A 27,344-nucleotide genomic window follows, 5' to 3' on the forward strand; every position below is an offset into this window, starting at 1 on the left:
AGAATTTGACCCAATGTAAGGGATCTTTGTACGTTTCTATCACAAACTCATTAGGTGGCCTCAGGCAAGTCATTTTCTCTTTGCCTCAGCCGCACATCGTGCACTAGGAGAACAAAGAGCACTGACCTACATTACAGGGTTGTTATAAAGACTGAAAGATAGAGTAAGAGAAGTACAATCTAAATGCAAGGTGTCGCAAATATATATGGGAGAATATATTTGGGAGAATATATTTATGCCTTCCACATGCTAGCTGCTTACAAACAGATGGAAATTATCTCATTTGTTAATTTCATTTAATCTTCCCCATATACTGTAGGTGTTATTTCGGCAACAGAAAAAACCACCACACAGGCTGCATTGGCTGAACAAGGATTATTTCACAAGTCCAACAGAAGGAAATCCAGGTTTGCTGGTGAGTGTACGTTTGAGAGGGAGTTGTAGCCAACTGTATTCCCTTGAAGAGAAGCGCCTCTATGATGCATGTATTTTCAAACAAGTTTGTTATGCTTATACTTTTGTAGGTATGCACTTAAAATTACAGATTCTGATATATTTCTCCAGCAAAATTCTAAGAATCTGGGGAGTTTTTAAAACTCCACCTCAAATTAGGGGCAAGCTTTTATAGTTCATAAATTATTCTGTGGCTAATATTAAAATCTGAGCCAGAGAAGAAATTTGAGCTCCCTGAGCCTTCTTGGATCCTAAGCCTTCCTTGATCCCTAAAACACCCTCCACTAGTCCACAGGAGGCAATGCTAGGCCCTAAAAGACTCAGGGCACACACATTTGCATATAGCAATTTATATGTATAGATGTCACTGGGAAATTTCCACACTGAAAAACAGCGTGGCATACTGGTTAGAGTGTTAGTCTAGGACCTGAGAGTCAAAGGTTCAAATACCCACTCAGCCATGAAGCTGACTGGGTGGCCTTGGGCCAGTCACTGTTTCTTAGCCTAACCTACCTTACAGGGTTGTTGCAAGGACAAAATGGGAAGGGAGAGAACCGTGAATGCCATCTTGAGCTCCATTAGGAGGAAAGTTAGAATATAAATGTAATAACAAATAATTATAATAAATAAATTAAGATCTCTGGGATCTCACCAGAACTGCACTTAGTAGTGTGCCCCACCAACTTACAAAAAAAAGAATAGTTTTTAAAAAGCAAGGAAGGGGCACATCTGTGGTTTACCAAAAAGACCCAGAGTTCGGACCCTTGGGCCACCCCAAACAATGTATTGGACCCCAATAGCTACCCAAGTAAGCCAGATGCTGTCACCATCCCTAATGTGACCAAGTTTTGCTATCTCTGGAGGGAACTACGAAAAGTGGAAGCGTTTCGTGCACGATGATGATTTTCTTATGCTTTCGGTTTGTTGGCACCAAAGCCAGAGTACACAACTCTCGTATGATTGTTCAATCTCAGCACTGATCCAAATGCACCTTATCTTCCCAGGAGTTAAATGCCTCACCCTTAGGTGGACATAGTAGCATGAACAAACACAGATAAATAATGAAAAAGTAAGAAAAAAATCTTAATTTTCTTTTTTACATGCATGCTTCCTTGATGGGAAATGGTAGCATGTGACACACACACACACACACCCTTTACCACATGGACTTTTAAAAGGGGATTAACAATAAGGGGGAGAGAGAGAGAGAGAGAGAAAGAAAGGGAGAGTTAGAAGGAGTTACAACAGAACATTGCCATATATGCAAAGATGGACAGGGGTAGGCAACGTGACACCTGCTAGATGTTGTTGGACCACAGCTTCTATCATCCCTGAATACTGACCATGCTGTCTGAGGCTGATGGGATTTGGAGTCCTACAACGTCTAGAGGATGCCATGTTGCAATCTCTGCATTAGGGGACAGTGATGGCTGGTGGCTCCATGTTAGTGGAATCCGCTCCGGGTTTCAGTCCAAACTCCCAAGGCCTTATCCAAGGTGCTCCACCACCTTGGACAGCCTCCTTGGGAGTTCAGACTAAAACTCGGCACGGATTCCACTGCTCCACTGACATGGAGCCACCAGGTGCCACTGCTAGGGTGATCTGAGGCAGGGAAAGGGTTTTCTGACAAGGAAAGAGGCGAGCAAGGAGCTCAGCGTCTGGCCTTGCAAAAAGGTGACATGTCTGGGAAACGTGAGCTGTGTTCACTCTCGGCAGCAAAATGGATGGAAGGACGTTGGATCAGTCGAGTCCCACACATGAAGAAAGAATCCAGAGTTGGTATAGGTTTCACTTAAAAACAAGACAATCATTGAACATTAGCAATACAGTAAAGGCACCAGCCACGCTTGTTTATCTTCAGTCCAAAGTCACTGGAAACTAGGGGGCTGGGGGGAACAAGGTTAAGAAAAATTCAGGACAGGCTGCAGAGCAACTATCTTTACTCATCGGCCATGGAAAGGGCAAGCTGGACCAGATGAGGCATTCCTGACCTGCTTCTTCTGGTCCTCCAGCCCCCACCCCCGCAAGGTCCTGGAAAATGTGAGATGTAAAAGTGTGTCTGGGGGGAACCCCCAATAACCCAACTCTTGTGAGCTCTCCGCTACCTAGAAAGTCTCCAGATGCTTGCAGTTATAACAGTCTTCACAGGTTTTGCACAACAGTCTTAGATCTTTTCTTATGTTTCATGTGTGTGCAGATTTTTTTTCTTGCTTCTTTAGTGATGGTACCGAAACCAAAAAGAGGCAACACTAAGACGTGAGGGCTTCAATCAAGGCGTTTGCTCTTCGTTTCAGTGTCCCCCCTTCTTCACAGATCTAGTGAGTCAGATAATTCTTAACATTTGTACAAAAAAATGTCCGGACCTTAACAATGTCCTCCCCTCCTCCCACGACCAGATATATGGTGTTGTTTCTCTGCCCACCGACCCCCAAGGCAGGGACATTGCAGAAAGAGTTCTTAAGCAGACGGATGGTGTCTTTAAATTGTGCTACTTCTCATCATGGATTTAAATTTGGAGAAGGAAGGAAGGAAGGAAGGAAGGAAGGAAGGAAGGAAGGAAGGAAGGAAGGAAGGAAGGAAGGAAGGAAGGAAAAGTCCCAAGGGGTTAATTTCCAGTGTAAAATACAAATGGAGTTTCAACAACCTTCGGTGTATTGCTTTATAGCGCTAACCCAATCTTCGGTTGATAGCCGGATAACCTTAATCAGGAATCTCCACCTCTCCTTGTTCCTAGTTTTTAGTTATGCTGTTTCTCCTTCTCTCTCTCTCTCTTTCTCTCTTTTTTGCCTCTTTCAGTTGTGTGGGTTTTTTTCTCGTTTTTAAAAAAAGAGTAAAAAGCAAACGGATCTCAAACAGTCACTTCTGTCTTGCTGTTAGTAATGAAGTATGGCTGTGTAGGGAAGAAATGCTGACTCCGAGTCGTTAGCGGGTCGCTCCCCGCAGGGTCCACGCCAAGGTGCCTCCCTTTCATTGCATAGGCCTGCCGTCGGAGGGACTGGTCGCTAGGGTCCCAGGTTTTGTACGCTAAGGGGTGCACATGCGGCTTTGAGGCTTTGGACTTCTGCCCGTTTTGTTTCATCGTGCCTCCCTCAAGGATGTATGGCCGGTCCTCCTCAACACGCACTGGATGGAGGGGCAGAGTCCCCTTTGCGGTGAGCTCTGAGAGGTGGCGCCGTTTGGAGTAGAAGTCTTCGTTGACCTTGTCAGCTGGTTAAAAAAAGAGGGGGAGCAATGTCAGCTAGGAGTCAGAAAAAAGACATATAAATATAGGGTTGCATTCAACCAAGTCCTACTCAGAAGAGACCTATTGAAGTTAATGGGCATGGCTACCTTAGGTTCCTTCACTTCAGTGGGTCTGTTCTGCTAGGGATGGAAAAATCTGTCAAGTTTGGTTCTCTCAGTTTCTTACTTTTCTAATGTTAAATTCAGTCCTTGACTGCAGCAATCTGTGAATTTTTTTAAAAAAATGCTCATGAAAATTCTCCACCATTTTAGTGTGAATTTCTCCAAATAAATACATTTTTGCAGACAGTTTTGACAAAGGTACACATTTTTGCAAGCAATGTCTCATCATACCATGCCTTTTTCCATGTTATTTTCACTCATATATTAATTTTTATGCAAACTTTCCCCTAATATATGCATTTTTGTAAAGTTGGCTTAGTTGGTGAACTGCATCCCAAAATTCTAATAAATGTGAATTTTGAACGATGGCCATCTTTCACTTCTCATATTGTTTTGGAAATTGCAAATTTGATACATGCTGCTTGAAATGTGAACTGAATCAAAATTCTCATCCATCCCAATACTCTGCACAGAACTTAGTTGGATCCAACTCTATAAATTTTTTTAATTAATTCTACATGAAACCCAACAATTCTGGGTTGTAGTCAGTTAAGTCCTACTCAAAGTGAACCTACTGAAATTAATGAGCCTAAGTTAGTTATGTCTATTAACTTCAATGGGTCTACCCTGAGGAGGAATAGCATCAAATACCACCCATCACATGCACTTGACAGATAACAATGTATAAAATGATGATGGTTAAAAATTAGATATCCTTACAGATGGGAACAAAACTGTCTTCATAAATAGTGTTTATTTTTTTAAAAAAAGTTACAATAATCCTTCCTTTGCAGCAGGGATGGGGAACCTGTGGCCTTCCAGATGTTGGTGGACCAACTCCCACCAGCCCCAACCAGCATGACCAATAGTCAGGGGGGATGGGAGTTGAAGTCCCACAACATATGAAGGGCCATAACTACCTATACCTGCCTTATAGAGATTTGTAAAATCGTAGCATAGCAGACGTTATTTGCTTTTGACAGGAACCCAACAATTCATAGTTATAGGAGTCTTCCTAAGCCTCTAAGATGGGTCTCAGTGGCCCTGCTCTGTAATCTCCTATCAAGAATAATAAGGTTGACAGGGACCAGGGACAGGGCCTCCTCAGTGGTGACCCATTTCCTGAGAAATCAATTTGGCTTCCTCACTTGAGAATTTTAGAAGGACCCTTAAGACTTTTCTGTTCTGTTGGGCCTTGTTGCTAACTTCTATATGATGGATGCCAGTTTTTTTGGATTTTGTTACAGCCTTTTAATATCTTGCTTTTAAAATAAGAATACAAAAGTAATCACAATCTGGCTTTTATTGTCTTTTTTGTTATTATTTTTTTATTCTACTGTTCACTGCCTTGGAAGGAATCAACCTGAGAGGCAACTAATAATTTACTTAACTAAGGTAATGTTCAGAGACCCTTCTCCATGTGTGAAGTTCTGAGGTTGGCCACAAAAGAGAGGACCTTTTTGGTGCTGGCTCCGTCACTATGGAATGCTCTCTTTAGGGAACGTTGCAGGACAGTCACCTTGTTGCCCTTTTGGCACCAGGCTAGGACTTTTCATTCTCTTTTGGGGGGCTTGGAATTTTCGTACCTGAGGTATAGCTGGTGCTTGTTTTAGCTTCTCTGTTTACTGATTGTTCTTTGCATCTGTTCTTTGCGTTGTATTTTACCGTGTTGGTCTTTCTGCATTTTGCTGTGACGCCTGGTCAGATTTTTAAGACTCAACGTTGATTTTAAAAAAATGCACTATTGTTATGATTTGGTTTTCTATGATACCCAGAGAACTTGCTTTATGAGGATAATAAATAACTAATAACAGCTGCATACATACATACATACATCATACTTACTTATTGCAGGTATTTATATAAATCCCAGATTGTTGGTATTATCTTAGAATAGGCATTCTCTCTCCCCCCTGCCTTACTCATAGATCGGAGGGAATGCTTCTTATAAAATGCCACCTGCATTTTATGTGTGGGAATAATCTAAAACATGGATGGGAAATCTGTGACCCTCCAGAAATAGTTGCCTCCCAGTTCCCATCATCCCTGATCATGTGGCAATCTGGCTGAAGCTGATAGGATTTGGAGGCCAACATCTGGAGTGTCACAGCACACACATACCTTAAAACCAAAGTCGACATGTGTTTCCCTTCAGAATGATTGTTAATTCATTTGGAAATATATGCATGTTTAATTCATTAATCCATTAAAGCCCACTGTGATTCCATCTTACCAAACATTGGCATCCCATGTTTGGGATATTTAGCTGCAAAAATATATTATACAATTATTGCAATTAGAAGATATTTGAGGTTTCTAATCTTTCCACATTCTTGTTGCAAACGCATGCCCAGTTACACATTGTTCCCCATTCACAAATGGCAGCAGCAACAGACTGTGTGATTTCATCTTGTTTGCCATGCAGAAAGCCAAAACCCTTCGCTCTTATAAATAGGGCCCTTTTCAAAGGGAAAAAAAATACCTGCCTGCGGTGCTTCATTTCTTCATTGTCTAGCACATAATACTCAACTGCACTAGTAACTGAATGGTACTGTCTTCATATATTCCTACAAAGCATAGTACATCAATTGAGTTTTTTTGCCTGACTAATCCTAGATAAGAGAGACTCTGGGAAATGTAGTTTTCCAGGTGACCTGAGTATGGATGCCAGGCATCCTGGAAACAACATACTCCAGTTCCCTAGCACCTGGGATGTAACATAGCATTCAAGAACCTTGTGCTTCCAATGATGAATGCAGCATAGCGTTCAAGACCTTTGTGCTCCCAATGATGTCCTTGAAAGTGTTATGGGGTCTGAATTTCGGAATGGGTTTGGGGGGAGGGATTTTGATGAGTCCATGTCTGAATCAAACTGTGGGGAATAATTTGCCCCTCAATAGTTGGAACGGGGTAATTACTGCTCAGATCTCTGACGACCAGTGGGTAACAATGGCACCTTTCCCCCGCACCAAAGTACCATTTCTGGAAAGGGCTTGTAAATCCAGTGTACATTATCATTACAGTCAGATAATGACTTTGTGGGTGGGCAGACATGAGTAAAGAAATGTAGCGCAGGAACCAGCCCTTAAAAGGCTGCCCATCTACAGATAAATTTGTGAGCAGTGAAGTGTTCCAAAATTCTCCAGTTGGGCCTTTGCCTATGGTGAATTTCATGGGCAATGATTGCCCTGTGAGTTGCTAGCAGAGCTTGGAAAAGTTACTTCTTTGAACTACAACTCCCATCAGTCCAATCCAGTGGCCATGCTGGCTGGGGCTGATGGGAATTGTAGTTCAAAAAAGTAACTTTTCCAAGCTCTGGTTGCTAGGCATGCATAGAGGACATTAGTTGTTTAACAGCTGCGTACTTGGGGATCCTTTTTGGTGCTGTAATACGTTCCTTCCTTAAGGAGATGCTTTTCCTTCTCCAGGTGAATTTAAATTGCTTTTGAAGGAGCCCATGTTGTAAAATTATGCTCTACATGCCTTACCTGCCTCCATCTGTCTTCTCCTTAATTGGCGCCTGAGTGCTTTATATAACATGCAGCTGCAGCTAAAGGGATGTCTTCCTTTTTAATTAAAGCATGGAATGTAGATAATGGCCTGTTCCAATTTCCACACAGGATCTGAGACCACATCTTATACGGCTCTTATCAGCCTTCATTACTCTCTTCTTTTGTAGATCTGGAACCTATTAGCAAGGCACATTCTGTTTCCTAAAGCTGTTAAGTCTGGCCAAGCACAGAGAGTCAACCCAGCATCACAGGCATGTGTGGGAATGAGCATGACCCCAATATGTACAACCTTAGCATATGAAAAAGAGATATGTTCCTGCGATGGAACTAGCCTGGGGAACTTTTTCTCAGGCAAGGGCTGCATTCCTGCACCCATGTTTTTTCAAGCAATTTAATGCATGTTACAATGTTATTTTCACAAAAGTGTGCATCTTTAGGCATGCCTTCCTCTAACATGTGTACTTGTGTACGCATTTGTTTGGCTAGAGAACTGCAATCATGAAATTTGAAGTGTGAATTTTGAAGGATGGCTGCATTTCAGTTTGTGTGTTGCTCTGGGAAGTGCCAGTTAGGCAGACTGACACTGAAAAGTGAACCAAACAGAATTTCTCCTCTGTTCCTAGTGTCAGTGCTGGTGGGTCATGTCAGGGTAATGGGGCCTTGGCAAGTGACTGAGATTGCAGGGTGGGTAACTAGGGATGGACAAGAATTCTGCTGAAGTTGGATTTAGCATCAGCTTTTGTAACAGTTTGCATGTTCTCTATAATGTCTGTTCCAAACTTCAGTGGTTTTCCCCTGATTTGTTTTACAAAAAATCTCTAAAACATGATGATAGTATTCTTTGTTCTTGTATTGATTTTACTCAGAGCATAGCAGTAATTTCTGCAACGCTCTCTCTCTCTCTCTCTGTCTGTGCCACCCTCCCCTCCCTGCTCCAAGTCCAAGTGGGGAGGGTGCGAGCTAAGCATTGCCTCTGTCTTTGCTAGAAAAAAACCCAACCTGCCTGTCAGCATTTAATGGGTTAATACTGCAGAGATTAAAAGGCAAGCCCAGAAAATCTCCTAGGTGGGTGAAACTCTCTAGGTTTGCCTTTTGATCTCTAGTATTAATCCTTTAAATGTCCTTTGTTCCTTTCCCCTCCCCACTCATCTAATTTGCTCTCTCTCTCTCTCTCTCTCTCTCTCTCTCTCAAATCAAACCAGATAAAAGCAGAGGATAGAGGAAAGAATGATGGGAGGCCCATCTGAAGGAATTCTACCTCCCATAGGATCCCCCTAGGCTTTGGATGGATGGATCAGGCTCTGCTTTGTATTCCCCTGTCAATAGGTTTATGGACAAGGCCCACTAGCTCTTCAAACTTTTCAGTAAGGATGCTCAAAACCTTGATTTCCACAGAGAACTAGCCCTGATGAGTACATTGTACCTGCACTGTCACTGACAGTATACCTCTGAATGCCGGTAACTCTCCCCTTAAGTATCTCCAGACTAAAATGCCCAGCTGATTCAACCATTCTGCAGAGGACTTGCTTTCCAGATCTCTCACCATCATGGTCACTTTCCTCCAGACACAATCGAGTCCTTTTAAAAACATCTTGCTCAGAACTGGGCAGATGCACTTCAGATGTGTGCCTAGGGGCACCCTATCTCTGTCTAGATGTCTCTGCATCAGAGAGCCATTGCCCAAATACGCCCATGACCTTCAGAACATTGGAACCCAGGAAGCTGCCTTATACTCAGTCAGAACATTGGCCCATCTAGCTCAGTATTGCCTGCACTGACTGGCAGCAGCTTTCCAGGGTTTCAGGCATGGATCCCAGAATCAGGGCATCTTCCTGTGTAATTCAGACTTGGCAGCAGCTCTCTAAGCTTTCATACAAGGTCCTTCCCAGCCCTACCTGGAGATGCCGGGAATTGAACCTGGGACCTTCTGCATGCAAAGCAGATCCTCTAACACTGAGCTATTAGCCAAGATGCGCCTGGCATCAGGAGAATGAAGCCGGCTTCCCCTGCATTTTTAATATGTTATGGATTTGGCGTCTCCATCTTAATGAATTACGTTAGTCTTGCGGTTGTATTTATGTGTTCAGATACTGTAAGCATCTTCATGATCCTATCTGGGCTCAGTCCTGGATGTAAACAGGACAAAAACAAAAACAAGAACAAAAAATGCATCAATAAGTTAATCCAAAAACAGCTTCCATTGCAGGAGACAAAACTGGGAACAGGGAACTCTTTGGGGGGTGGGAACTGCCTGTTGGGATGAGGAATGTGGGGATCGCTTTTCTGATTATAAAGGTGGGAGGGGTACTCAGTACCATATCTTCCATAAATGATTTAGCACTGCAAGTGCCATTAGTAGAACTTTGTTTTCCCCTTCTCCATTAACATTGCAGCTAATTAAATCCAAAGAGACTTTCCTGGAGTTATACAAAACCAGTGGCAGGAAACTGGAGCGCTGGGAGGGCAGAATCACTTAATTTTCAAAAATTAGCTTGGGAGGAAAAACAGGAGGCTGGGGATTGGAAACTCTGAATAAAGATGGCACTTTATGCTAAGCTCAACACAACCCTAATTACATATCTCCTGTGCCATACTTATTGTGCCCTCTCTCTTTTAGCTTTGAAACTGGGAAGAGTGGATTTTGGACAATAATTAGAGCTGACCGGGGTAGGGAACTGCCAGCCATTGGGCCAGATGTGGCCCACCGGGGGGGTCTCAATTTGGCCTGCAAGGCCGTTTTCCTCCTACAACACCCACCTGCCCCACATCTGATGACATATGGTACTGACATGGTTTTCAAGGAACAATCGGGAGATTTTAAGGGATCTCCCGATTGCTGGAGCAAAGTGGGCTCCCACCAGCCATCAGTGGATGGACAGAGAGGGCGTGTCCTGCTCTGGGAGGGGGAAGCAGTTTCCATTGAAGCTGCTGCTAAAATTGAGGATGTTTTTCTTTCTCCATGTTAACAATGGTTTCAATGGAAACTGCTTCCCTCTCCTGGGGGGCTTTCAAGCAGCCCTGTGCTGCTCTTTGACCCTCTGAAAACTAGAAGTTCCCAGAGCAGCATGGGACTCGTTGAAAGCTCTTCTGCAAACAGGCCAGTGCTGCTGTTTGAACCTCTGAAAACTGGCAGACTGTGCCCAGTAGCTAAGCAGGAAGTGGGTGACGGTAGTTAGCAGACAAGATAATATTTCACTAAACTATGTGTGTGTGTTCTCACTGATGTGTTATGTGATGGTCTGAAGGTACAGGAGGCCAGCACCCTGCTGAAGCGAAGCAGGGTCAGGTCTGGTCAGTGCCTGCATGGGAGGCCGCCTGGGAACCGTATGTAAGCCGCCTTGGGTTTCTATCATGAAAAGAAAGGTGGGGCATAAATGTAATAAATAAATAAAACGATTGCTCTGCTATGAATTTTCAAAAAACTGCTGTTTAGCCCTGGATTCTTGGGTACTCATTTGCTTAGGGCCTGAACATACAGGTACTTAAGCCTCCTAATGTTTGATTTTGTTTTGAAGTGCGCACACACACATGTGCACAGGGCTCTGATCTGGATGAAAACAGCAGTGCAGAGGGAAGGTGTGTATAACCTCCCACACCAATTCCTCAGTCTAAATCAGAGCTTGGAAAAGTTACTTTTTTGAACTCCAACTCCCATCAGCCCCAGCCAGCATGGCCACTGGATTGGGCTGATAGGAGTTGTAGTTCAAAAAAGTAACTTTTCCAAGCTCTGGTCTAAATTATCCCCACCCTAGAGTCTCCAATTGGCTTCACTGAGGAATAAAATCCAGTTCTCTCATTTTCTTACTTAATTCCCACCTTTCTTTCAAGCCGCTCCATACAGCATTCCTGCTTCTTCCCAATTTCCTCATCTCAACAACCCTATGGGGTAGTTTAGGCTGGCTGGCCCAATGTCACCCAATGAGTTTCGTGACTGAGTAGGGATTTGAAACTGGGTCTCCCCAGTCCTCATCCAACACTCTTTTACAGCCAGGAAGGAAAATGCTTTCTCTCATCTTCAAGGTGTGGTTCCCAGCATGTCCAACTAAAGAGTGCTGGGACAAAGCAGTCTATTCTTATTATTAATTATTATTGTTGTTGTTGATGATGATGATGATAATAATGATAGTAATAATGATATTTTTTGCATTCAAGCATAAGTGACATTACATTACAGTAAAATAAAATAGAGACATTACAATCAGATAAAAAGAGCAATAAACGAAAACTAAAATACAGGCAGGCACATTCCAGGCCCTCTCTTTGCATATTCTCTCTGTGTTGCCCATGAACATATGCACAATGAGAAAAGACTTCTTCTTTTTTTAAGGAAACAATATGATTACATGCATGCTTGGATGAAGACTTTTGCAGTATTTGACGGTCTTCTGTGATGATTTTTTTCCTCTTAAAAAAAGGAGGGAGGATTATATAATTTGGGTGTCTGCCTAATGAAACCTATTCTATTATGAATGAAGGGGAGGGCTAGGGATGGGAGAGAAATTCAATTCAGTTTGCATTCAAAGATGAACCTTCCAAATTTGCGCTTTCTGGAACAATGTGGAAAGTGAAACACAGCCATCCTACGAAATCCCTACTTCTCTGAATTTTGCAGTGCAAGTGCTCTAAGAGACTGATGTGTACAAAAATGCATATATTAGGATAAAGTGTGCATGGAAATGTATATATTAGTGAAAACAGCATGCACAAATGAATTACATTAGGGAAAAATTGTTTTGAGAAAATGTGTATATTAGGCAAATTACATGCAAAAATGGGTTTATCTGGAGAAATTCACACTAAAATGCTAATGAATTTTCAGAAGGGTCATAGTTTTAAATACATACATACATACATACATAAATCACAAACTGATGTGGGAATGTGGAGCACTGAACTTAAGCTTGGAAAAATGAGAAATGGTGAGAAACCAAATTGACAGATTCACCCATCCTTAGCTGGACCTCAAAAGGATGATGAGAAACTATGATAGCATTGCTCACTTGAATTTCACTGCATCCCAGCAGTTAGGGAATCTTGGAAGGGTCCCTAGCTGAGTGGGAGAGTACATGCTTTCCATCCCCAAGGTCCCAGGTTCAATCCGTGGAAAAAATCCTGGTCCAACACTGACCTGTGGTGCATCAGCACTTGGAATACTGTGTTCAGTTCTGGTTGCCTCACCTCAAAAAGGATATTGTAGAGTTGAAAAGGGCAACCAAAATGATCAAGGTGATGGACCAACTTCCCTATGAGGAATCTGGGACTTTTTAGTTTCAAGAAAAGGGAAGTAAGAGATGACATGCTAGAAGCGTATAAAATTATGCATGGCATGGAGAAAGTGGATAGAGAAAAGTTTTTATTCCTTCTGTCATAATACTAGAACTCATGGACATTCAATGAAGCTGAATGTTGGAAGATTCATGCAAACAAAATAAAGGACTTCTTCACATAGTGCATGGCCACCAACTTAGATGGCTTCAAAAGAGAATTAGACAACTTCATAGAGGATAAGGCTACCAATGGCTACTAGCCATGATGGCCATGTTCTATGTCCACTGTTGGAGGCAGCATGCTTCTGAATCCCAGTTGCTGGAAACTGCATGAGAGGAGAGTGGTCTTGCACTCATGTCCTGCTTGTGGGCTTCCCTTGGGCATCTAGTTGGCCACTGTGAGAACAGGATGCTGGACTAGATGGACCATCCAGCAGAACTCTTCTTATGTTCTTATAAGTCAAAAGCCACCTCCAGTCAGAACACAGAGTACTGGCTGCAACCCAATGGTCTGATTCCATTTCAGATAGCTCCTAATCTGGGTCAGCTTTTTAAGTGACTCTCTCTGTCTCTCCAGCACTCCAGGCAGTATTAACATCACAGCTTGAGCTCTTCATTCTCCAATTTCATTTTTTTCCCTGCTGCACCTGAATCAATTTTAAAGCTACCTCAATATAATGGATGCCCGAGTCTACCTTGGGATGAATGTACAGCTGAAAAGGAAGCATCACTGCATGCTTCCAAGCCCCATTTTCAACTGTTAATGCAGCTGTGACGTGTCAACCCCAAAAGACAATGATGTTCAAAGCTAGCCTTGCAAATCCAATTTTCCACCTTTTTTAAAAATCAGCTTTGTTTTTTAAGAAACCTGTCTCAAGCACAAACAATAAAAAAGCACGGTGTTGAAACATATCAAAGCTGCCAATATTTGTACATGCTCTCCAAATTGTGCTTGTCACCAGGGGGATGGCAGGGGGGGAAGAGAACTGAAAAGGACAATTGCCAAACATTCCCAAATTATAATGGAATTGTGGGGCTATGCAGACATGTTTACGGTAGTACCGTGAGTACAGCCCCAGGCAGGGCCGGCACCAGGCATGACACCAGCCTGCCTAGGGTCCATGGTGCCACAGCCCAACACCCCCCTAATACAGGCGGTGTGGGACTAATAAGCCCACCCATGCACCCTACCTAACTCTCATGTCGTGTGAATGACGTGAGTGCATAGCCTGCTTACTTGCCATCAACCAAGATAGCAGTGGCAGCATTAGCCCCTTAGCAAAGCCCCCGCTGCCATCTTGGGTGATGGCAGGCATGCACGCACAGCACGCACAGCATTCACACTGATGGGAGAGGTAGGTGGGCTATGCAGGTAGGCTTATCAAATCCTATCAGGGCCTGCATGCTAGCAGTAGGTGGAACCAAAGTCAGCATTGGGTGGATTCATTGGGTGGGGTACCCCTTTTTTCTCCCTCTTGTTCTGCCATTCTTTTGTTCCTTCTCACCAATCCCCCCTTCTTGCCACCTGCATGAAATTAGTCCAAGGACTGCATGCAACCCTGGGGATGTAGATTGTCCAGACCCACACTGCATGATCCCTGATTGGTTGGGATTACTCAGTGGAAGAGAAAGATACCCTAACCAATGAGGGGGGGATTCTAATGAAGGAGCAGCAGAGCAGGGAAAATAGTGGCAGGGAAAAGGCATGAAAAAAGTAAAATATCTTTAGTGAGAGGGTTTTTTTTAAAAAAAGAAAATTCCCCACCTGAATGCACTGCATTTGCCCTGCAGATTGAAATAACCAACATTTTGTATAATCCGAATGAGCAACAAATGTTCTTACACTATATTGCTTTCCTGCGGCCACTCCTATTCTTCCTACACAAATAATTTTGCAGTACATTTCCTTCCTTCCTTCCTCTCTCTCTCTCTCTCTCCCTCTGTCTCTCTCTCTCACATGGAATTTTATTTTGAAACGAAGTTGACAGTCAGACAACAAAAAGAAATAGCAAAAGAGGAAGGACACACACGAATCAATATAAGATCACAGGTAATTAAGGGGAAAAGGAAACTCACTGATTACAGACCTTCATGTGTCATGGGTAAACTTGTGGCATAATTAGATTAAAACAGCCTAAGGGGAGGCCTGCTCATGACTGAGTTTGGATCCGTGTGTAAATTACGTAGCCAAGTCATAGCCAGAAAATACATACACACTCAATTGGAATTTGATCAGAAACTCAAAGGCAGTACTGTAGTGGCAAATTCAGATGTGCAGGGTCCCTTCATGATAGTGACATCCACAGCCCCTCGCAGCCATACCTCCTTCGAAGATTATAAAACCTTCTAAAACTGTAGAATAATCTGGTCAGGTTTTAATACTGCTTTCTGCTTTTCTATCCCTGTCACCATTGGACTGTCCTTTCTCACTGTCAGAGATGTTGCTTGCATTAATGAATTCAGTGTCTGCAGATTTATCTGCTGCTGCTACTGAACTGCTTGATGATGTCAATGGGGTGCTATTCTCAGAATTCACTCTTTCTTCTTCTTCAAGTACAGGATTGTCACTCTCCACAACTCTTTCTGGGTTTTTTGAAGTAGGAACTCATCACTGCTTGCTGGCAATTGACGTTCACTGAGACTCTTTTCAGTGGCTAACACACTTCCCTTTCATGCAGATTGGCTCATAGGATGCTAGAGACATAGAGACCCTGCTGGAACCTGGCTTCCAGAAAAGTAAGGGGTCTAAGATCCCCCGGGACCCTGGATGACTATATCTCTGCTCAAAGGGCTTCCACATGCAAGATAAACAGAAAACCATTTTGCCATAATATCTTTTGGATTCCTTGTTTGTTGCACTGGCGAAGTAAAATCGTACATAAGGCTGCATCCAACTATGCTCTACTTAGAGTAGACCCATTGAAACGGATGCATCTCTATGTTAGTCGTGCCCATTATTTTGAATGGGTCTCCTAGGAGCAGGGCTAGCTTTGGCTACAACCCTTAATTGTGGCCTCCCAGATTTCACCAGTCTCCTGCTGGTTGCATGCGAGGCTTCCAACTGCACAATGTCCAGTTCTTATTTCTTTTTCCACTTTGTTTTTTGTTTTTTTAAAAAGGGGACACAGCCAAAATCACAGGACACGGGGATTCCTGGGGTTCTCTCATATACAAAAGGCCTTATCACATGCATTCTTTCCCCCCAGCTTTTTTGTTTTTTAAAGAGGCTTGTGGGATATGTCTAGTTAAACATGTATTTTCAAAAGCATCTTCTCCAAAATTATGCATTTCTAAATGTATTTTTTCTCTTTGTTTAGATTTATATTTTGAGCAGAGAACTATGTCAGAACAGTCGGGAAGTGTGAAGGTCAGTGAATAACTATTAATTTCAACTTGTACGTTAGTCAGTTTGGTTTCACATTTGCTGCTGGGAGACAACCCTGGGGAGCTGCAGAGGGAAGGGCTGTGGCTCAGTGGGAGAGCACAGGGCTTCCAGTGGACCCTTACACTTGAGCAGAAAACTTGTGTAAACCCTAAATGTGCAAGAGTGCCAGGGAAAGTAAGATGTGAGCTGGCTCTTAGAGCTGATGTAAATTACTGACATTGGAAAGAGAGAGCACATAGAATAGATGAAGAGGGTGTGTGTGGTTTGCATATGCACAACAGTTAATGGTGACCTAATATGCTTTGCTTCAGGAAAAAAAATGTTGTTGTTATGTGCCTTCAAGTCGATCATGACTTATGGTGACCCTATGAATCAAGAGTATAGCATCTCTTCTGCAAAAATTAATCAAATTAATCAAACATAAATAGAAAAAGAAAGAAAGCTAAGCCCCCCGCCACCATTCTGGCACTACTTGTGAAGATGTTTTTCTGTTTACAGTGTCCCTTCTCATTTACTCTTTCCGAAATGAGTTCATTTGCAATCAATGATCTCAGCCCGTAGGGGGTGTCATTCTGCTCACTGCATGGTCCTTCATCCACTGGATCACAGAAGATCTAATTTGGATTAATATTTTCTCTCTCATTTTCCATTCAATAGTATTGTCATGTTGTGAAATCCGATTGGCTATACAATATTGTGATATCATTCCATTCGCTATTTGATCCCTGACTGACTGGGTGACCCATCCAACAAATAACAGTACTTATTCTCAATTGACTTTGTTAACAGTAGTGTTGTCACATTGCCAAAGCTGATTGGTTGAATAGTGTTGTGGCAGCATCCTGTTCATTATGTGATTCCCAATTGGTTGGAATATTTTCTATTCCTCCCTCCCAATTCCCTACTTCAATAGTAGTAGTAGCAGTAGCAGTAGCGGCAACAGCAGCAGCGGTAGTAACAATAACAAATAACAACAATAACAATAACAATAACAAGAAGAAGAAGAAGAAGAAGAAGAAGAAGAAGAAGAAGAAATTAAATGGAAAATATTTGTCAGAGCCCTACAATGGTTGGCGATCACTTGTGGCCAAGTAAGATTGTATTCCAAGATAATTTGGTTGGAAGACACCTGTGCGTTAATTTGTTTTATGTGGGGAGATCAGCGCACAACGATCAACACGCAATCTTGACGGAAAAAAGCTTTGATCCAATGGCATGGATACCACAATGAATGGAAGTCTTTTATCTGCTGCAGCCTTCATCCACCTTCACAGCTGTTGTAACATACACATTGTTATCCTCCGCCTGTTCTGCCGTTGAGGACATTCTTGGATCATTCTTTGTCTGGTTCCTCTCCCTTGACATTACCGCCATGGGTGACCCTGCTGGGAGTACATGACTCCCAAAGGCATCGCTCACAGGGTTCATTGGAACATGCAAGCCCACTCACCACTACAAGGTGACAATCCATCGAGGGGGGCTTACAATGAACCCACCACATCACAGGCTCTCCTGCGATTGCTGCCTCATCTTTGGCACTGGAATGCAACAATTACTCCACAGTTTAGGAATAAGGTAGGCACTTTACCTTTTCACATAAAATGATGAAGATGGGAAGTGTCTAGATTGTTGGCTTAAGGAAAGGCATAATGATAATGACTCCGAGGAGATCCTGCAATCTTTCAAAGGCATCTGATGCTTCTGCATATTACTGTAACCAAATTAGCTTGACCCTATGTTAATCTTGGTGATTATCTACTTGTTTGCTCAATTTATCTGAATTACCTGGAAAGCATCACATCACCATGCCTTTTTTTCTGGTATGAATTGATATGCGTGCACTATGAAGCATTCAATATCTGTGCATAGTAGGGTTGTTGGAGAACTCCAACAAAAACGGAAAAGCAAGTGGAAATTGCTGCAATTTGTGTGTTTGTCTGTGGTGAGGAACAGCAATCGGTCAAATGAATATGACCACATTGTTGCTGGTTTTTTAAGTCTGCAAATGATACGTCATTAATGTTTTGCTTACATCAGAATGAATATCAGTTATGTAAATAGTTACCTAAGTTACGTAACTTATGTGATATAGTGGACAGTGAGATAAATCACGTTGCATTTGGCAGAAACTGAACTGCAGCAGAAAGGAAAGAGTGCTGATTGTGATGAATAGAGGTTGGAATGGAAATCACTGCCTTTGTTTATCTCTAGTGCGTAGCACTTCATAGTCCTGTCGTAAGAGACTGCAGTCACCTGCTCTCTTCTCCACCAGTGTTCTCTCATTGCCATTAACCTTCCTTGCATCCCACCCCCGCTCTTGAAACTTGAACTGTATGCCTCCTGAGGCTAGTGAGTGCAAGTCTGCTCATATCCTGCTTGCAGATTTCCCAGAGGCATCTTGGCCATTGTGAGGACAGGATGCTGGACTAGATAGGCCTTTGCTCTGATCCAGCAAATGGTCTGCTTATGTTCTTGGACCTGTTCTTTGCTTATCTACTTAAACCATTTCTGAACTGCTTAATTTTTTTAAAAATCCCTAAACAGTATATACAAAAATAAAATAAATAAAGCAGTATCATAAAAACAGGAACAGGTAAAAGAGAAACATACAGGACTTCAGATATGACAGGGTCCAACCTTATGGGCCAGGTTGGTCAAAAAGAGATGTCTTCACAAGATACTGTTTCTGAAGCAACAAATGGGTGATGCTTCGCATATGGCAGATGTAAAGGTATTCTACACTGCAGGGCAACAGCAGGGAATGCCTGCTTTCGAGTTACTGCTGGCCTCATAATATTTGGTAGGGTAAAATTTCCCCAGATGATCTACGTGATCTTACAGGCCTATGCAGGGGTTTTCAACTATTTTAATACCTTCATATAGCAGTTTTATGTCAGTAAATAAAAGGGACAAACTTGGCTCAACTTAGGCCACATCTGCAGTAGACATTTTAAGCACTGTCATACCAATAGAAACAGTCATGGCATCCCCCAAAGAATCCTGGGAACTGCAGTTTGTTAAGGGTGAGAATTGTTAGGAGACCCTTCTTCCCCCCACAAAGCTACAATTCCCAGAGTGGTTTAACAGTCAAACCCGCTTTCCAGACAACTCTGGGAACTGCAGCTCTGTGCGGGGAAGCGGGGTCTCCCAACAACTGAACTTTTCCTTGTATTGTGGGCTTTTGAAACATGTTCACCAGCCTTTGGATATGGGAGAGGTCATCTACTGCATGGGAGAGAGTCCAACGGGTTGGTCTGGTTTCCCAGCGAGGCTTAATATTAGATTTCCACCAGCCTTAAGTTCTCCATATTGCACGGCAGGATTTGTTTCCATTACTAAATGTTCTTTTTGTTTCCGCAGCAAGCGGAATCAGTCGCTCGCTCGGATTGAAAAGACTGTTGTCTCCGTGACAGCAAATGTCGCCTTAATGGATCTCGTCGGCAGCACAAGGACAATCCCTTAACATGCAGTTCTGTCACATCAGTGTGGAAATTTCACTAAGTGCTAAATGTGTGGTTTCAGGTTTCTATTCTGCAGACGACAAAAAAGGCCCATTGAAATCACTGTGCCCATTGTGTGTGGGGTTTTTTTTCCTCCCCATCTTACTTAAAAGTGGAGACAGCTGAAAAGCCAAGCTGGTGAAAAATAGCGGCATTTGTCTTTCTGCGGGAAGGGGGAGCAAGGCCACCGAAGCCTCAGTTCACAATAAACATAGGGCTTGGTTCATATTGCAGTGGCAAATTTGCATCTGGGCTAAATTATTTCAGATTGCAGACAGATTGTTCACAAACTCCTCCCTATAAATAATAAAAAGACAACTGAAGGATGCAATAAAATGGTGCCACACAGAGTATGGCTGTTCAGGATTCCAGCCATTCCATCCTACCACCCCTTTGCATTTCTCTTTTTCATAGTCAGGCAGCATTCATCCTCAGTCCTCTTTTTTGTTTTGAGTCTCCCCTGCAAAACTTGTTTTTCTTAACCCCTAAAGCAAGGGTGGGAAATATTTTCCAGCCCAAGGGCCATGTTCCCTTTTAGGAAACCTTCTGGGGGCCACATGCCAGTGGTGGGCAGGGCCAGAAGCAAAAATGGGTGGACCAACCAATGCTAATTTGCTCATATATCCCTCTCTCTTCTCCATCCAAGCAAGCAAGAAACATAATCAGAGTCCAAGGAGATTCTAGCCAGGCAAAAACACGCAAGGAAGGTGCAAATCAGGGCTGGGGAGGGATGTGGCCTTTGGAAAAAGGGTGTGGATATGGAGGGGGTATGTTTGAGGGTTCAGATAGAAAGGCCTAGAAGGTCACATTTGACCCCCAAGTCTGAAATTCCCCACCTCCTTCCTAAAATTTGTTACATTCTTGCAAAACGTAGAGTTCCCAAATATATGCTCAATAGGTACAATTGGGTTTCTGAAAATGGTACCCCCATTTGTTTCACCACAATGAATCAAGTGGGCCCTATTCCCTTTTTCATTAAATATAAATCAGATGCATGCCCCTAGAGTTCAATTTTGTTACCAATTGCCGTGTTTTTGTAAAATGTTGGAGGATGGCAAAACCCGAGAGTCACTCTTCACCCCACATTGCTACAGAGAAAAGAAAAGTTGCATCGACTGAAATTAGTTCTTGGCCACAACTAGTAATGCTAAAGGGGTCCCGTCTTCTGTTACATCTGGAGACCTTAGAGAAGTCATCTTCAATGGGTTTGGACCCAAGACCAATGGTGGCTAGTGGCCATTGGGACTGGTGGGGCAGAAGGCAAGTTCCCTGATGGGAGGTGGAGCCAACGACAGAAGAAACACTTTTTAGTTTTGCCTCCATCTTCCTCCCTACTGTGTTCTACAATGGTAACACTGAGGCTAAGGAAGAAGAAGCTGACAGCCAGGGCCACCCCTGGACTAGATGTAAACAAGAATGCAGACAAGCAGGGTCTGACTGAGGGCAGGCCAAGGACGGTGGGGCGGTGTCCCACTTGCCCAAATGGGCATGCCTCCACAGATTAGGACTCCTATTTAGCCCCAACCTTCAACATGGGGGGCAGTTTTAATTTTTAAAATGTATAGACCTCCTCTTTCTATCGTCCACTGGTCATACCTGCACTGCAGACACACTGGTTTTAACCATCATTCCTTTCTCCCAGGAGAATCCTAGAAATTATTGCTCTCTGTGGGAGGGTAGAGGGAGAAAGGTAGTAATCTGGAACTGAGACATCTTACTCACACCTAGTTCCAGTAGCTTGCTGGGTGTGGTGGAGTTCCCATGCTTGCTTCCCAGCATAAGAAGAGTCCTGCTGGATCAGGCCAGTGGCCCATCTAATCCTGCATCCTCTTGTCACCGTGGCCAAGTAGATGCTTCAATGGGAAGCCCACAAGCAGTCTCTGAGTGCAAGAGCACTCTCTCCTCCTGTGCATACTGCCTTCGATTATGGAGGCAGAGCATAGCCATAAAGGCTAGTAGCTATTGATAACCCAGCAGAGGTGGTGGGTTGGAGTTGTTTCCAGAGAGATAGAGGAGGAGGAGTGAGGAGGTTGGTATTGTGCAAACACACCATCAGGAGCCACGGCTGAAGTTTGTCAATGTGTTTACACCATGCAAATTTCGGTTGAACATCAGGAAAAATGTCCTAACTGTTAGAGCTGTGCGACAATGGAACCAATGACCTAGGGAGGTGGTGGGCTCTCCAACACTGGAGGCCTTCAAGAGGCAGCTAGACACCTGCCAGGTATGCTTTAATGTGGATTACTGCATTGAGCAGGGGACTTGACTTAATGGCCTTATAAGCCCCTTCTTACTTTAAGATTCTATAACTCTATGCTGACCTCCCTGCTGCCTCCCAATTTCCCCTCTCAGTAAGCAGCAGTGACTTGCCTGCTTGTTAAGCTAGCATAGCAGCTCCATCCCGCCCAACTGCTGCTTCTGCTTAGTGCTGTACTGAACCATTCTATAATTTGGGGGGGTTCTCCCCCCAACACTTTGAGAAGGAGTGGGTACACAACCAAGTAGCCTGCAAAGAGGTCAGGGGAGAGGAAGAACTTGGTTGAACATTTGGAGGGGGTCTGCTTTTTGTTGTTATGTGCCTTCAAGTTGGTTATGACTTATGGTGACCCTATGAATCAGCGACCTCCAGTAGCATCTGTCATGAACCACCCTGTTCAGATCTTGTACGTTCAGGCCTGTGGCTTCCTTTATGGGATCAATCCATCTCTTGTTTGGCCGCCCTCTTTTTCTACTCCCTTCTGTTTTTCCCAGCATTATTGTATTTTCTGCTGAATCACGTCTTCTCATTATAAGAACATAAAGAGAGCCCTGATGGATCAGGTCAAATGGCCACCTAGTCCAGCATTCTGTTTCATTCATAGGAATGTAGGGAGCTGCTTTATTCTGAGTCAGACCATTGGTCCACCTATCCCAGTATGTCAGCATTGATTGGCAGCGGCTGCCCAGGGTTTCAGACAGGAGGCATTCCTATAGATGTCAGAAATTGAACCTGGGACCTTGTGCATGCAAGGCGAATGCTCTACCAATGAGCTACAGGTCTTCCTCACTGGTTGCAGTGGCCAACCAGATGGGCAATGGAAGCCCACAAGCAGGACGTGAGCACAAGACACTCTTGCCTCCTGCAGTTTCCAGCAACTGGAATTCAGAAACATTCTATCTCCAACAGCGGAGGGAGAACATAGCTATCATGGCTAGTAGCCATTCATGGCCTGATGCTCCATGATTAAGAGGAGAACATCAGAAGAGGTCTGCTGGACCAACCCCAAAGGCCCATCTGGTCCAGCGTCCTGTTCTCACAGTGGCCAACCAAATGCCTATGGGAAGCTCGCAAGCAGGACCTGAGTGCAACTGCTATCTCCCTACTTTCAATGCCCAGCAACTGGCATTCAGAGGGAGACTGTGACACTGGAGGCAGACCATGGTCTTTCTATCTCTGGGAAAAGAAATCATAATAAAAAAATCCTCTTGCTTATTTGGTCACTACCTTTTGGGGCTCTTCTTCCAAAGGCTTAAAAGTCAGGAGCGATCTTACACTGATCAGGGGATACAACATCAATGGGAAGGAACAAGATGATTTTCACCTATTTCTTCCTTTTCTCTGTAGCCCCTATGCTCTAGAGCAGAGATGGCCAACATGGTGTTCTCTAGCTATTATTTCATGACAACTCCCAGAATCCCTGACCATTGGTCATGAAGGCTGGAGGTGACTGGAATTGTAGACCAACAATATCTGAAGGGGACCCCATTAGCTCTCTCTTCTCCAGGGGACCAGGGGACCTCCAGAACTGTGCAGGGGTGTGTGTTGAGGGCTACAGAGGGAAGAGGGAAGGGTCCATAGCTGAGTCACAGAGCATCTGCTTTGCATGCAGAAGGTCCCAGGGGATTCAATCCCCAGCATCTGCAGGTAGGGATGGAAGTGACTCATATCTGGCATCCTGGAGAGCTTCTGCCAGCCAGTGTTGACAGTACTGAGCTAGATGCACCAATGGTATAAGGCAACTTCCTAAGTAGTCCTCCATTTGGAGGATCAATGGATCTTGGTCCATTCTGACTATTGAAAGAACCCTTCTGTCTGCAGAAGGGCATCTGGATCTAAGCCCATATATTCCTCCCTCCTTAAGAACATAAGAACATAAGAAGAGCCTGCTGGATCAGGCCAGTGGCCCATCTAGTCCAGCATCCTGTTCTCACAGTGGCCAACCAGGTGCCTGGGGGAAGCCCGCAAGCAGGACCCGAGTGCAAGAACACTCTCCCCTCCTGAGGCTTCCGGCAACTGGTTTTCAGAAGCATGCTGCCTCTGACTAGGGTGGCAGAGCACAGCCATCATGGCTAGTAGCCATTGACAGCCCTGTCCTCCATGAATTTGTCTAATCTTCTTTTAAAGCCATCCAAGCTGGTGGCCATTACTGCATCTTGTGGGAGCAAATTCCATAGTTTAACTATGCGGTGAGTAAAGAAGTACTTCCTTTTGTCTGTCCTGAATCTTCCAACATTCAGCTTCTTTGAATGTCCACGAGTTCTAGTATAGCCATGGATGCTTTGCAAAACCTTTTGCTCTTTGATGTTACTGGAACACTCCCAGGCAGACGCTGGAAGGTTTTTGGTCTGAATGTGCTTGATCCCTGAAAGAAGTTTTCAAATCCCTGAGAATGCTGTGTGGATTCTGCTCAAGACTGCTTCCCTTCAATCTGTAGGGTCCCAGGGCTCATTTCATACCACATTTTAGTCATTGCTGCTCTGAAGCAAAAAAAGTCAGGTGGTATTCTCTCTCCCCCCCCCCATTAACTGTGAGATGAAATCAGCTACAGATATATATTTTTTCTGGAAAGTAAGAGAGGGATATAGAAAAGCTGCAAAAGAAGCGGCACTTTATTATGAACATAAAGTGTAACTTTCCTTGCTGTCAAATGAAGAGCTCTTTTTCTTCTTCTTCTTGACATAGAACATACTCAGTACTGAATATTAAAATCTAGCTTTTCTTTCCTCCTTAGGAGGAAGAGAAAGTAATTTGCTGATGTGACTGCCAACAAAGAGCCAATCAGGGGTGGGTGGTGTCCATTGGTAGGGCGAAAGACAGGGAGCCTAACAGCAGGTGGCGCCAGAGCCAATGACAGGCAGAGTCACCTGACTCTAGTTTTGCCTCCATCCACCTGCGGTTTTAGTCAATACAACTCAAGCTCAACCAATGATGGGTTAGCCACTCTTCTTGAGAATGTCTCTGCCATTGTGCCTGGTCTGCTAAAATCTTTCCATCATGTAAGTAAGGGAGATCAGGGAGCCACAGGTCTGACAAGCACATTATCTTTAACCTTTAAATCCTCTGTGCATTTAAACCTGTCAGTTAACCTTTTAGCTTCTCCATATTTTTGTCTTTAAGATGCATTCATAAGATTTCTTTGTTCAGCCAAGTCGTTTAAGCTTTGATGATCTTCCAAATCGATTCTGAATCCCTTTATCCTGTCCTTGGATGTGTCAGGAACTCTTTATTATTTGTCAAGTAAACATTTTTCTTGAGTCTGGCCCCATCTGCACTAAACATTTAAAGTGGTACCCTGCCACTTTAAACAGTCATGGCTTCCCTCAAACAATCCTGGGAATTATAGCTTGCTAAGGATGTTGAGAATTGTTAGGAGACCCCTGTTCTCCTCATAGAGCTAAAATCCCCAGAGTTTCCACGAAAGAGATATTAATTGTTAAACCACTCTGGGAACTGTAGCTCTGTGAGGGGAATAGGAGTCTCCTAATAACTTTCAGAACCCTTCACAAACTACAGTCTTGCAGCCAAGTACACATAACTGCATCACAAAAATTCAGAGACATGTGAATGTTGAAAGATGGCTGTGTTTCTGTTTGTATATTGTTTTGGAAAGTGCAAATATGTACAGTCACCTTAAAATGCAAACTGAGGCCACATTCACACAGTACATTTATTCCACTATTATTCCACTTTAACCAGTTATGACTTCCCCCAAAGAATCCTGGGAAGTGTAGTTTGTGAAGGATGCTGAGAATTGTGAGAGTAGACTCCTATCCCCCTCACAGAGCTACAGCTCTCAGAGTGGTTTAACAGTCAGCACCTGTTCTCAGGGATCTCTGAGAATTTTAGGTCTATGAGGGGAATAGGGGTCTCTTGACAACTCTCAACACCCTTCACAAACTACACTTCCCAGGATTCTTTGGGGGAAGCCATGACTGTTTAAAATGGAATAACAATGGAATAAATATATGGTGTGAATGTGGCCTGAATTGAATTTCTCCCCAGTCCCAGGTGGGGATAAGACCATTATGTCCAGAGCCTCACATTACTTAACAGCACCATGGATCTCCAAGACCTGAGTTAGGCATCTTTCATAACACCTACTACCTGAGACCTTATCCCCAGAGGTTGAACCTGGGACCTTCAGCATGCTCTACCACTGACCTGTGCCCCCTGCAACCAAGCTCTTTATCACTATACTCTGATAAGTGCAGGACTGAAGAAAAAACCTTGTGGGTTCTTACCTGCAAAGCCTTCCCACCCCTTCCTCACCTGAAATATATTTTGCTCATATTAAAACAGTCTGTGCAGGGATCTGAAAAAACTGAAATGGCAGGCTCACAACACTTGCTATTTATAATATGGTTACAAGGAAGAGTTGAGGTCTATTATTTGCTTAAATTATTCCATGCTAGGTTTAAAACACACACACCCTAATTTACATCTGACGTCAATATTGCTCAATGTACGTCAAAATCCGGGGAACTATTAAAAGATTTGTGCAGATTTGGACCCCCCTCCTCCATTCACACCCAAAACAAAACAGGAGAAATTTGTACAACTGTTTCCTGGTTACTTAAATTGCATCGCAAGCATTGATCATAACTCCATAAAAAGCTAATGAAGAACGGCTTGGTATCTGCTGGTATCCCAGTCTGCATCTGTGTTGGAATTGCTTTTTAATATGTTCTTAAACTTTCTTTTTTAAAATGTTTTTAATTGGAGAAGATGTTTTGAAAGCTTTTTTTAAGTAACGTTTTTGAAGATGTTTTGTTTTAATGTGTTTTGAAGTTTGTTTTTATGGTGTTTTAATGTTTTTAGTGCTTTTGTTTGCCGCCCTGGGCTCCTCCTGGGAGGAAGGGTGGGATATATATCAAATAATAATAATAATAATAACAACAACAACAACAACAACAACAACAACAATAACAACAACAACAACAACAACAACAACAACAATAATAATAATAATAAATACCTTTGTTCTAAGTAATGTCACTACCTCCACTTCCCTCTGCCCCAAATAAAAATCTTCATTATGGAATAAAATGAGTATGAGGGTAAGCCTTCTGCTCTGTTACAGGAAGAGCAAAGGTTCAGCGACAGCGCATCTGCTTTGCATGTAGAGTTCAAGGTTCAGACCCTGGCATCTCCAAGCAGGGCTGGGAGAGACTCCCTTCCTGAAACCCTGGAGAGCCGTTGCCGGTCACAGGGATTTAGGGAGCTACCTTATACTAACTCAGACCATTGGGCCGTCTAGCTCACACTGTCTGCATTGACTGGCCATGGCTCTCCAGGATTTCAGACAGGGTCTTTTCCCAGCCCTCCCTGGGATTGAACCCTGTGGCCTTCTGCATGCAAGGCAGATGCTCCACGTCTGAGCTATGGTTTTTCCTTCACCAGTGTAGACAATACCCTCTATTCACCACTGGTTAGGCCTCATCTTGAGTACTATGTCCAGTTCTGGATGCCACACTTTAAGAAGGATGCAGACAAACTGGAACGGGTTCAGAGGAGGGCAACAAGCATGATCAGGGGACTGGACACAAAGCCCTATGAGGAGAGACTGAAAGAACTGAGCATGTTCGGCCTTGAGAAGACTGAGGGGAGATACGATAGCATGCT

At 43.5% G+C, this 27,344-nt stretch overlaps 1 protein-coding gene across 1 annotated transcript in view; it reads right to left on the reverse strand.

Moving 5' to 3' along the window:
* Positions 1 to 1,561: 1,561 nt before the first annotated feature.
* SHISA9 (shisa family member 9) overlaps positions 1,562 to 27,344 on the reverse strand; it is a 268,132-nt gene continuing 242,349 nt past the window's right edge. Inside the window, exon 4 of the mRNA XM_061599553.1 lies at positions 1,562 to 3,660. Within this exon, the coding sequence (XP_061455537.1) occupies positions 3,302 to 3,660 (359 nt within the window). The 3' untranslated portion in view covers positions 1,562 to 3,301. The remainder of the gene's footprint in view (positions 3,661 to 27,344) is intronic.

This window comes from Rhineura floridana, chromosome 17 (genome assembly GCF_030035675.1).
Source record: "Rhineura floridana isolate rRhiFlo1 chromosome 17, rRhiFlo1.hap2, whole genome shotgun sequence".
NCBI lineage: Eukaryota > Metazoa > Chordata > Lepidosauria > Squamata > Rhineuridae > Rhineura > Rhineura floridana.